General features: G+C 44.9%; 1 protein-coding gene across 2 annotated transcripts in view; it reads left to right on the top strand.

Annotated features, from left to right (window-relative positions):
- The window catches only part of CBX1 (chromobox homolog 1), a 41072-nt gene that overhangs the window by 24861 nt on the left and 3771 nt on the right, over nucleotides 1–12440 (top strand). For both annotated transcript variants that reach the window (XM_011959863.1, XM_011959862.1), the window contains exons 2-4: nucleotides 9238–9414; nucleotides 10098–10275; nucleotides 11175–11269. In XM_011959863.1, the coding sequence (XP_011815253.1) occupies nucleotides 9275–9414; nucleotides 10098–10275; nucleotides 11175–11269 (413 nt within the window). In that variant the 5' untranslated portion in view covers nucleotides 9238–9274. The remainder of the gene's footprint in view (nucleotides 1–9237; nucleotides 9415–10097; nucleotides 10276–11174; nucleotides 11270–12440) is intronic.

The raw sequence follows: 12440 nt of genomic DNA, 5'->3' as shown, positions 1-12440 counted from the left end.
CGATCTCCTGACCTCGTGATCCGCCCGTCTCGGCCTCCCAAAGTGCTAGGATTACAGGCATGAGCCACCGCACCCGGCCTAGCTGCTAGTTTTAGGTGTTCAACAGGGCATTTAACCTAGCCTTGCTAGATGGCCTTACTGAAGTGCTATGCTCTGTTTAATTGTGTGACCTTAGGTGATTTATTTCATCTAAATTTGGTCTATTTGTGAGATAGATATAACATCTGAATGGCTTATCTCACAGGATGGTTTTGAAGATTAAATGAGATAATGTGGTAGCACTTTGTAAACTGTAAAGTATAATGCAAATGTATTATTTTTCTAGGAATCTTATAGCAGACTCAGCAAATGTTTAGGTAAAAATTATGGCAATTTTAGATTTTTTTGTTTATAATACTGTGATATAAACCATACGAGTTGGCTAAGTAGGACAACTGAGGATCTCAAACTGAGGTTTGAGTACATACTGTAAAGCCACACTCCCAAGTTTGTAGTCCAGTCTCCTCAGTTACTAGCTTCAACTAGTAACTCTTGGGAGTACTGTAAATAATAAATGAGTAGGCGGGGCGCTGTGATTCACCTGTAATCCGAACACTTGCGGAGGCCAAAGCGGGATAATTATGTGAGGCCAGGAGTTTAAGAGAAGCCTGGGGCCCAGCATAGTGGCTCACACCTGTAAACCCAGCACTTTGGGAGGCTGAGGTGGGCGGATCACGAGGTCAGGAGTTCGAGACCAGCCTGACCAACATGGTGACCCATCTCTACTAAAAATACAAAAATTAACTGAATGTGGTGGCACGCGCCTGTAATCCCAGCTACTTGGGAGGCTGAGGCAGGAGAATCCCTTGAACTTGGGAGGCAGAGGTTGCAGTGAGCTGAGATCGCACCACGGCACTCCAGCCTGGGCGACAGAGCAAGACTCTGTCTCAAAAAAAAAGAGGCCGGGCGCGGTGGCTCAAGCCTGTAATCCCAGCACTTTGGGAGGCCGAGACGGGAGAATCCCTTGAACTTGGGAGGCAGAGGTTGCAGTGAGCTGAGATCCGGCCACTGCACTCCAGCCCGGGCGACAGAGCAAGACTCCGTCTCAAAAAAAAAAAAAAAAAAAGAAAGAGAAGCCTGAACAACATAGGAACATCTTGTCTCCACCAAAAAAATGGAAAAAATTAGCCAGGTTTGGTGGTACAAGCCTATAGTCCCAGCTACTTGCTTGGGAGGATGGCTTGAGCCTAGGAGATCGAGTCTGCAGTGAGTTGCGATCAGGCCACTGTACTGGGCAACAGAGCAACACCCTGTATCTAAACAATATTTTTTAAATAAATGAGTAAAGTGTTTGTAATAGTACCTGGCACGTAATAAGCACTCACTATTATTAGATACTTCAGTGAAACTTTGAGGATAAACATGGCTGGTTGAACCACATGGTTCTACTCCCTTTGAAAATCTCACACGAGTAATGGTCAAAGGATTCTTATTTTATTTTTTGAGACAGAGTTTCACTCTTGTTGCCCAGGCTGGAGTGCAATGGCGCAATCTCGGCTCACTGTAACCTCTGCCTCCCAGGTTCCAGTGATTCTCCTGCCTCAGCCTCCCGAGCAGCTGGGATTACAGGCGCCCACTACCCACACCCAGCTAATTTTTTTGATTTTTAGCAGAGACAGGGTATCACCATGTTGGTCAGGCTGGTCTTGAACTCCTGACCTCAAGTGATCCTCTCACCTCGGCCTCCCAGATTGCTAGGATTACAGGCGTGAGCCACCACACCGCCTGGTCAATAAGATTTTTAAAGAAACAAGAAAAATAGGAAAAAGACAAGTAGAGAAGAGATGTCAGAAAACAGCTAGAAAACTACTTACCAGAAAAAGCTAAAAATTAAGTAGGACTGAATTTAGGAAGAGCCAAGAAAAGTACAACAAACCAGTTTGTGTAACAGGATTCTGGAAAGGCCACTAGGTACCCCTGACATTGGGGGTGTGGGTGGAATTTAGAAAATGGTAATTGGCCAGGCATGATGGCTTACACATGTAATCCCAGCACTTTGGGAGGCTGAGGCGGGCAGATCACCTGAGGTTGGGAGTTCGAGACCAGCCTGACCGACGTGGAGAAACCCTGTCTCTACTAAAAATACGAAATTAGCTGGGCATGGTGGTATTTGCCTGTAATCCCAGCTACTTGGGAGGCTGAGGCAGGAGAATTGCTTGAATCCAGGAGGTGGAGGTTGTGGTGAGCCGAGATTGCACTGTTGCACTCCAGCCTGGGCGACAAGAGCAAAACTCCGTCTCAAAAAAATAAAAAGATAATTGTGTCATTGAAAAAAATAAAATTGCCTGGCACGGTGGCTCACGCCTGTAATCCCAGCACTTTGGGAGGATGAGGTGGGCGGATTACTTGAGGTCAAGTGTTTGAGACCAGCCTGGCCAACATGGTGAAACCACATCTTTACTAAAAATCCAAAAGAATTAGCCAGGAGTGGTGATGTGCATATGTAGTCCCAGCTACTCGGGAGGCTAAGGAATGAGGATCATTTGAACCTGGGAGGTGGAGGTTGCAGTGAACTGAGAATGCGTCATTGTACTCCAGCCTGGGCAACAAAGCAAGACTCCATCTCAAAGAAAAATAAATAAAATTAAAAGATCATTTTTCCTTTCTTTTTTTTGTTTTTTGTTTTGTTTTGAGATGGAGTCTTGCTCTGTCACCCAGGCTGGAGTGCAGTGGTGTGATCTCAGCTCACTGCAAGCTCCACCTCCCAGGTTCACACCATTCTCATGCCTCAGCCTCCCGAGTAGCTGGGTCTGCAGGCGCCCGCCATCACACCTGGCTAATTTTTTGTATTTTTAGTAGAGATGGGGTTTCACCGTGTTAGCCAGGATGGTCTCGATCTCCTGACCTCATGATCTGCCCTCCTCGGCCTCCCAAAGTGCTGGGATTACAGGTGTGAGCCACCACGCCCAACCTCTTTATCTGTTTTTTAAAGACAGTCTTGCTTCGTCACCCAGGCTGGAGTGCAGTGGCACAATCACAGCTGACAGCAGCCTCAACCTCCTGTGCTTAAGTGATCCTTCCAGCATACCCAGCCGATTATTTTTTGTAGAGATGGGGGTCTCACTGTGTTGCCCAGGCTGGTCTCAAACTCCTAGGCTCCAGCAGTCCTTCTCCCTAGGCCTCCCAAAGTGCTTGCATTACAGGTTTGTGTTACCGATCTCTGCCCTCTCGACTGATTTTGACAGACAGCTTTCTTGAAACCCTAGAGAACTAATTGTAAACAAAAAAAAAACACATTGGGAAGGCTGACTGGAAATCTCCAGTAATCCAGTCTCTGGATGTAGATGCTCTGGGATGAGCCAGTAAAGAAAGCTCAGGAAGAAGCAGGGATCTGTTTTCTATAACTTCTTATTTGAGTTGTTCTTAAGACAATACTTAAAAAGTAAGTAAAGGGCTGGGCTCAGTGTGGCTCATGCCTGTAATCCCAGCACTTTGGGAGGCTGAGGCGGGCAGATCACCTGAGGTCAGGAGTTCGAGACCAGCCTGGCCAACATGGTGAAATCTTGTCTCTACTGAGAATATAAAAAAAAATTAGCTGGGCATGGTGGTGGGTGCCTGTAATCCCAGCTCTTTGAGGGGCTGAGGCAGGAGAATCACTTGAACCCAGGAGGTGAAGGTTACAGTGAGCCGTGATCGCTCCATTGCACTCCAGCCTGGGCAACAAGAGTGAAACTCTGTCTCAAAAAAAAAATGAGTAAAGATCGAAGTTAGGAGAATGCTTTACTTTAGATTTCCCCATTTGGGGGCTTTCTTTACCTAACAATTATGCCATTCTATGACACTTCCTCTCTGAGGCCATGCTAATTAATGATAAAGGGAGAAGAAGCTTGCAGTAGGTAGAGATCAGTTAGAAGCTATGCTGACCCTTTCGGCTCATAGCAGAAGGATCAGGTGGATAATAGTCAGTGCTGTTTTATTTTTTGGCCAGATCTCACGCCTGTAATCCCAGCACTTTGGGAGGTCGAGGCAGGTGGATTGCTTGAGTCCAGGGATTCGAAACCAGCGTTGGCAACATGGCGAAAACCCTTCTCTATTGAAAACACAAAAATTAGGCTGTCTCATAACCTAGTCTCTAAGTAAACAAATAGATTAAACTTTTCAAAAAAAGGGTGTTTATTTTTCTAAGACAAATATTATTTATTTATTTATTTATTTTTGAGACAGAGTCTCGCTCTGTCACCAGGCTGGAGTGCAGTGGCGCGATTTCGGCTTACTGCAACCTCCGCCTCCTAGGTTCAAGCAATTCTCCTGTCTCAGCCTCCCAAGTAGCTGGGACTACAGGCGAGTGCCACCACACCCAGCTAATTTTTGTACTTTTAGTAGAGATGGGGTTTCACCATGTTGGCCAGAACGGTCTCGATCTCTTGACCTCGTGATCCGCCCACTTCGGCCTCCCAAAGTGCTAGGATTACAGGTGTGAGACACCGTGCCCGGCCTCAGACAAATACAATTATTAATGTAAATAATACAGATCCTCAAATAGCTGTGAATTCTGAAGCCATAGTGATAGAGTGCCTTTAATTACTTGGGAGATCGGCTATTAGAGGACAATAATTGATTTTGGGGGGCGTTTAGTTGGGGGGCGGTGTGCTTTGTTTTGTTTGGAGATAGGATTGCGCTGTGTCACCCAGGCTGGAGTCTAGTAGCACTATCATGGTTCATTATAACCTCAAACTCCTAGGCTCAAGTAGTCCTCCCACCTCAGCCTCCCAAGTAGCTAGGATTACAAGCACACACCACCACACCTGACTAATTCGTAAAATTTTTTTTTTTTTTTTGAGACGGAGTTTTACTCTGTCCCCTAGGCTGGAGTGCAGTGGCATGATCTCAGCTCACTGCAACTTCCACCTCCCGGGTTCAAGCAATTCTCCTGCCGCAGCTCCCTGAGTGGCTGGGATTACAGGTGCGCACCACCAAGCCCAGCTAATTTTTGTATTTTTAGTAGAGATGGAGTTTCACCATGTTGGCCAGGCTGGTGTTGAACTCCCAACCTCAGGTGATCTGCCCGCCTCAGCCTACCAAAGTGCTGGGATTATAGGTGTGAGTCACAATGCCCAGCCTAATTTGTCAATTTTTTGTAGAGACAGCATCGTGCTATGTTGCCCAGGCTTATCTTGAACACCTGGGCTCAAGCAGTCCACCCACCTCAGCCTCCCGAAGTGTTGGGATCACAAGTATGAGCCACTGCACCAGGCCCAGTTACTGATTTTAGACAGTCCATGACTCACTCCTTCCTTTCTGTCTGTTGAGAAAAGGAGTTGTGGTAGCCTTGTACCTAAAGGTGATTGTCAGTTTACTTTTCCCTGTGCTGTAACCAAAGACTGATAGTGAATCTTGCCACCCCTTCAACTGACAGTGAAAGGAAGCAAGCAAAGAGTAGCATGTGTTCTTGGGAGAAAACACTGCATTTATCCAAGAGGAAAGTTAGATTTTTCTTTTCTCATAAAATAACACTTGTCACTGGGCAATCAGAATTCTGAAAACCTGAAAGTGTCTCCCTCCAGGAAGAAGCACATGCCCCTAAATCATAGGCACAATAAAGCTAGCCAAGAATTAGCCAAAGATTACATGCAATCCACTGGTTAGTCTGTTTAGTAACAGAAGGAGAGGAAGACTTACCTAGAACTTTCTCTAAAAGACAACAAGGGGTTGGGTAGAGAAGGAAAGCAGAGTCTCTAGCAATGAGTAAATGGAGAGGAGGAGTGTTGAAAAGATAGCTATGTGAGCTCTTTTTTAATTTTATTATTACTTTTTTGAGGCAGAGTTTTGTTCTTGTCTCCCAGGCTGGAGTGCAGTGGCGCCATCTCAGCTCACCGCCACCTCTGCCTCCGGGGTTCAAGCAGTTCTCCTGCCTTAGCCTCCCAAGTAGCTGGGATTACAGGCATGTGCCACCATGCATGGCTAATTTTTTTGTATTTTTAGTAGAGATGGGGTTTCTCCATGTTGGTCAGACTGGTATATGAGCGCTTAACACTGATGTGTGTTCAGAGTGCAGAACTGTGTGGACAAGGGGTAGGTGTTGTCTTCAGCCACACTAAAAGGACCTCAGAAAAATTCTGTGCCACCCTGCAAGATTTCAGAATACCTTTGGTAGAAGAAGTATCTAAATTATTTCTTATTAGACATTAAGCTTCAGGAAGTCAGGGAACATTTCTTATTCCCCTTAATATCTAGTATTCCACACAGTATCTAGAATTTTCTAGTTACCAAACGTTAAGTCAGCATTATTCATAGATGCAGATATGGGAATATACTTTTATTTCTGAGAGTATAAAGCATCTATAGATGATATAGCTGATTCATAACAATGATCCTGATACATGTGAAAGGCTTATTATATTTCACGTAGTCTGTAGATGGACTCTTTTTCTTTTTCTTTTTTTTTGGCAGAGTCTCGCTCTCGCCCAGGCTGGAGTGCAGTGGCACGATCTCGGCTCACTGCAACCCCCGCCTCCCAGGTTCAAGCAATTCCCCTGCTTCAGCCTCCCGAGTAGCTGGGACTACAGGCGCCTGCCACCACGCCCAGCTAATTTCTATGTTTTTAGTAGAGATGGGGTTTCACCATGTTGGCCAGGCTGGTCTCAAACTCCTGACCTTGTGGTCTGCCTGCCTTGGTCTCCCAAAGTGCTGGGATTACAGGTGTGAACCACCACACCTGGCCTTGTAGATGGACTCTTTCTACATGCAGTCTGTCTGTACATGCCAGTTTTACAGTATTTAGAAAACTCAAGCAGAGAAGTAACTCTTCCTTGTCTTGGATTACCTGCCATCCAAGTAATTCTTTGACCAGTTTTGTTGATCAATTTTGTTTCATTGATATAGTGCCATCTACTGACAGAAATTGGTAATCTTTAAGTCTTTAAGTCTGTCAGAAGGGGTCCAATAGCGCATGCCTGTTAATTCTAGTATTTTGGGAAACTGAAGCAGGCAGATCATTTGAGGTTAGGAGTTGGAGACCAGCCTGGCCAACATGCTGAAACCGCATCTCTACTAAATATACAAAAATCAACCGGGCCTGGTGGCGGGCGCCTATAGTCCCAGCTACCCAGGAGACTGAGGCATGAGAATCGCTTGAACCCTAGAGGCGTAGGTGAGCCGAGATAGCACCATTACACTGCAGCCTGGGTGACAGAGGGAGACTCTGTCCCCCTCCCTCAAAAAAGTGAAATTTGGATGAAGGACTAAATAGATTGGTAAGATTTATAAGATGAAGGACTAAAATTTCAACACTGGAAAAACTCTTAGATGTTACCCAGCTTGATGATGTATTTTATAAAGGAGTAAACTCAGATTCTATTATCTTTGATAACTACAGTTCTGTTTTCCCAACACTTGTTTTCCAAATTATTACAGGGTTCCAGTTTAGAATTCCATGGTCATTCTGGCAGTTTATGACTCTTCCTTAGTTTTTAGAAATAAATTGGAGGCTAGGTGTGATGACTCATGCCTGTAATCCCAGTACTTGAGGCTGAGGTGGGAGGATCACTTGAGCCTAGGAGTTTGAAACAAGCCTAGGTAACATAGTGAGAAGTTGTCTTTACTGAAAATTTAAAAAGTTAGCCAGGCATGGTGGCATACACCTGTGGTTCCAGCTACTCAGGAGACTGAGGCAGGAGGATCACTTGAGCCCAGGAGGTCAAAGCTGCAGTGAGCCATAATTACTTCACTGCATTCCAACCTAGGTGATAGAGACACTGTCTCAAAAAAGAAGAAAAGTTGTTAAATAAACTAAATACAATAAGTTAACAAGAAATTTGTGAATTGTAAGTTCAGTTCAGAAAAGAGTGCATAAAGAACAAGAGAACTTGGCTGGGCACAGTGGCTCATGCCTGTAATCCCAGCACTTTGGGATTCTGTGACGGGTGGATCACTTGAGGTCAGGAGTTTGAGACCAGCCTGGCCAACATGGCGAAACACTGTCTCTAATAAAAATACAAAAACTAGCTGGGCATGGTGGCACATACCTGTAGTCCCAGCTACTCAGAAGGCTGAGGCAGAAGAATCACTTGAACCCGGGTGGCGGAGGTTGCAGTGAGCCAAGACTGTGCCACACTGCACTCCAGCCTGGACTGGAGTGAGACTCCATCTCAAAAGGAAAAAAAAAACAGGGCCAGGCGGGGTCATTCACGCCTCTAATCCCAGCACTTTGGAAGGCCAAGGCAGGCGAATCACGAGGTCAGGAGTCTCACTCTGTTGCCCAGGCTGGAGTACAGTCATGCGATCCTGGCTCATGACTGGCTAATTTTTGTATTTTTAGTAGGGACAGGGTCTCACCATGTTGGCCAGGCTGGTCTTGAACCCCTGACCTCAGGCCATCTGCCCACCTCGGCCTCCCAAAGTGCTAGAGTTACAGGTGTGAGCCGCTGCGCCTGGCCTTCTTTCAGTTTAATGCAATATTTTAGCTACCATGCTCTTCTACAGATTTTTGTGTGTGTGTGTGTGTGTGTGTGTGTGGAGATGGGGTCTTGCTGTGTTGCCTAGGCTGGTCACCCACTCCTGGGCTCCAGGAATTCTTCCACTTTGGCCTTCCAAAATGCTGGGATTGCAGATGTGAGCCTGCACGGCTGGCCCTAGCTACCATGCTTTATGGTAAAAGGAGTATTGGGAGCCTTTTTAAATTACAAAGAATAGGTATAAAAGTTGTAAATGGATACACAAGAATAAAGAAGTTTGCTGTGAAGTCCAGGCGCAGTGGCTCACACCTGTAATTCCAACATTTTGAGAGGCCGAGGCAGGCGGATCACCTGAGGTCAGGAGTTCCAGACCAGCCTGGCCAACACATAGTGAAGTCCTGTCTTTACTAAAAAAAAACAAATACAAAAATTAGCTAGGCTTGGTGGCACATGCCTGCAGTCCCAGCTGCTTGGGAAGCTGAGGCAGGAGAATCACTTGAACCCAGGAGGCGGAGGTTGCAGTAAGCCGAGATTGTGCCACTGCACTCCAGCCTGTGCAACAAAGCAAGACTCCATCTCTCAAAAAAAAGTTTTGCTGTAAGATTAATTGGGGCTGTTTTATGAGCTTTCTGACTGCACATATCAGAAAACTATTGTGTATCGAGTGTAAGAATAGGCCTAACACTTATTATAAGCAGCATATAATATTATAACCTGTCATGTCCCTGGTTTTCTTACCATCCAGATATTATCTAACCAATAAGAGTGCTCCCTAATTCCCTTTTTATTTCATTTATCATTTTAGCAGCGTCACCCTTTACACCAGAAAGCTGGCGGGCACTATGGGGAAAAAACAAAACAAGAAGAAAGTGGAGGAGGTGCTAGAAGAGGAGGAAGAGGAATATGTGGTGGAAAAAGTTCTCGACCGTCGAGTGGTAAAGGGCAAAGTGGAGTACCTCCTAAAGTGGAAGGGGTTCTCAGAGTAAGTTTCACTGACACAGGTAAATGTAGCCACCAGGTGTTTATCAGGAGTCTACAGATGTGTGAGACCTCCAATGCTGTGATGGAAACAGTATGACTCAGTCCCCACCTTCATGGCTTATTGTTTAATTAGGAACATGGCCTACTGCTTATAATACAAAGCAGAATGACTTCTTTTTTTAAAATTCTTTCTTTTGAGACAAGGTCTCGCTCTGTCACCCAGGCTGGAGTACAGTGGTGCAGTCATAGCTCGCTGCAGCCTCAACTTCCCAGGCTCAAGGTATCCTCCCACCTCAGCCTTCTAAGTAGCTAGTACCACAGGCATGCACCACCATGTCTCACTTAGTTGCCCAGGTTTGTCTAACTCCTGGCCTCAAGCAGTCCTCCCACCTGGGCCTCCCAAAGTGTTGGGACTACAGACGTGAGCCACTGTACGCAGCCCATAGTGATTTCTGAGAAATATTGTGTGTGGCTGTAGACCGATTTAAATTGACAAATAAAAGTCATTTGCCTTTGAAGGAAGCCAGTTTCTTAGCTTTCTATTTATACTAAAAAGCCTCCCCATTCCCCAAGAAATTTCAGCTTTTCCATGGACATCTGAGCTCTTGTCCTCTTACCATTATCCTTAGTATGATTATACTTATTTTGAGTGAAAGTGTGACTTGCTGTGCCCTCTGGTTTCAGTGAGGACAACACATGGGAGCCAGAAGAAAACCTGGATTGCCCCGACCTCATTGCTGAGTTTCTGCAGTCACAGAAAACAGCACATGAGACAGATAAATCAGAGGGAGGCAAGCGCAAAGCTGATTCTGATTCTGAAGATAAGGGAGAGGAGAGCAAACCAAAGAAGAAGAAAGAAGAGGTAAGGATAGAAGTAAGAATTTTTACTAGCCCACAATTCAAACTACTGTCAAAGTAGTTTTGTTTTGCTTCTTCCCAGATATTAGCAGCCATCTCTTCTTAGTTCTGAAATCTTAGGTAGGCTAATGCCTACAAAGTGAGAGTGTACTCTCATGAAGCCACATGATCTCTTACTTTTTATCCATGGTACAGGAGCAGTAAATGGAATACTTGCTGGGGACAGATAAAAGGGCAAGTGAATTCATTCTTGTAAAAAACAGTTTTCAGTGTTTAATCATTAAAGGTGTGAGGTGGCTATTTTGACTTAATCAGTACCTTAAAGTAAGTTGGTTTTTGAGAGGGAAGAGATAGGTGTAAACATTGATTTTGCTTGGGCTGTATATCCCTTTTCACATATGGGAAAATCTCATGCGCTTCAGACATTGATGAATAATCACTCCAAAGGATTCTAACAGCTCTCTTACTTTGAGCCAAGGTATTGGTGAAATACTGGCAAAAAAGTTTGTGTTTGGGCCGGGCACAGTGGCTCACACCTGTAATCCCAGCCCCTTGGGAGGCTGAGGCAGGCAAATCACAAGGTCAGGAGATCAAGACCATCCTGACTAAATGGTGAATCCCCGTCTCTACTAAAAATACAAAAAATTAGCCGGGTGTGGTGGCATGCGCCTGTGGTCCCAGCTCCTCAGGAGGCTGAGGCAGGAGAATTACTTGAACCCGGGAGGCAGAGGCTGCAGTGAGCCGAGATCGCACCACTGCACTCCATCCTGGGCAACAGAGATTCCGTCTCAAAAAAAAAAAGAAAAGAGTTTGTGATTACATTAATCAGAGACACAGGAATAGTTCCAGTCTAGATAATAGTCCCATATAGATAAAATTGTTCTACCAATCTTGTTTTTACAGTCAGAAAAGCCACGAGGCTTTGCTCGAGGTTTGGAGCCGGAGCGGATTATTGGAGCTACAGACTCCAGTGGAGAGCTCATGTTCCTGATGAAATGGTGAGTCGGCCAGTGGCTTTGTGTGGTTGTTTTTTTTCTTCTCCCATTGGTTTCATGCCAGAGGAAAAGAGCTGGACCTTCGAAATTCCAGTCACCCAAGTGTGAAATTAAGATGACATAGTCCTTCGATAGTGACCCTCGGCCTGACTGCCAACCTGGACTCATGAGTTACAGGTAGGAGCCCTTAGGAATCTTAGGTCTTTGCCCATATTTTTAGGAGGTGGGAGACAATCTAGAGTGGAAAGAGTATGGGAAGGAATTACATTTCATTATGGTAAATAAAAGGGGAAAAAATGAAATGTGATTGGACCACCTTCTCTTTCTACCACCTCCTTAATAAAGGTGAGGCTGGCCCCAGAATCCGAAACTCCGCTAAATTCTCAGGGTTAGGAAAGGATTTGTAGTTCTTCCTTGTGTCCTTAATTGTTGGATCCCTTTCAATTTGTGCAGATTCTACAATTACAGGATCAGCCAGCAGGGGACAGCAAGGCTCCTTAACTGCTATTAAGCATAGAGCAAGCCTGCTTTTTTCCATTATGAGTATAAATACCAGTGATAGTAATACTCCATGAAACAGCCTGATGAAGATAGTTATCCCAGCAATCTCTGTAATTTTCCTCCTCTGTCAAAAGAAGGCCATTCTTCCTATTTCTTGCTCATTCTCCCCACAAAGTGGATAGCAATCATTGTATTTAAAGTTAGGAATAATTCTAAGCCATTGCCAATGAAGGCAGCATTCTAGAAACTTTGTCCTTTAAAATACACACACACACATACAATGTCTGTGGAGCTTTGTCCTTTTGTCAGTCCAGAACTTACTCTGAAACTTGTGTCTGTACTAATACTTATTTTACAGTATGGCTGGAGGGGCCTAACTTTAGCACCACTGAAAGCCAGAGTCACAACTAACTAACTTATTCTCTTCCTATGTATTCCTTAGGCGGTTACTGAAGCTGCCCCTCTTTTAGCTGATTTATTGTTAACCTATAGGAGAAAAGTTCATTTTTAAGGTGCTGCTTATGGGGTGGGAGAAGTTATACCATGAGTTACTCAGTCTAGCTAGAATATACTTTTTCTGCATGTGACCAGTGTGAGTTACAGTAGTATCTCCATATTGCTTAAGATTTGCACTCCTTTGGTTGACTTACTACTATCTTTTTTTTTTTTTTTT

The sequence above is a fragment of the Colobus angolensis genome, unplaced genomic scaffold (genome assembly GCF_000951035.1).
Source record: "Colobus angolensis palliatus isolate OR3802 unplaced genomic scaffold, Cang.pa_1.0 Scaffold50, whole genome shotgun sequence".
NCBI lineage: Eukaryota > Metazoa > Chordata > Mammalia > Primates > Cercopithecidae > Colobus > Colobus angolensis.
This window is presented reverse-complemented; position numbering and strand designations above follow the sequence as displayed.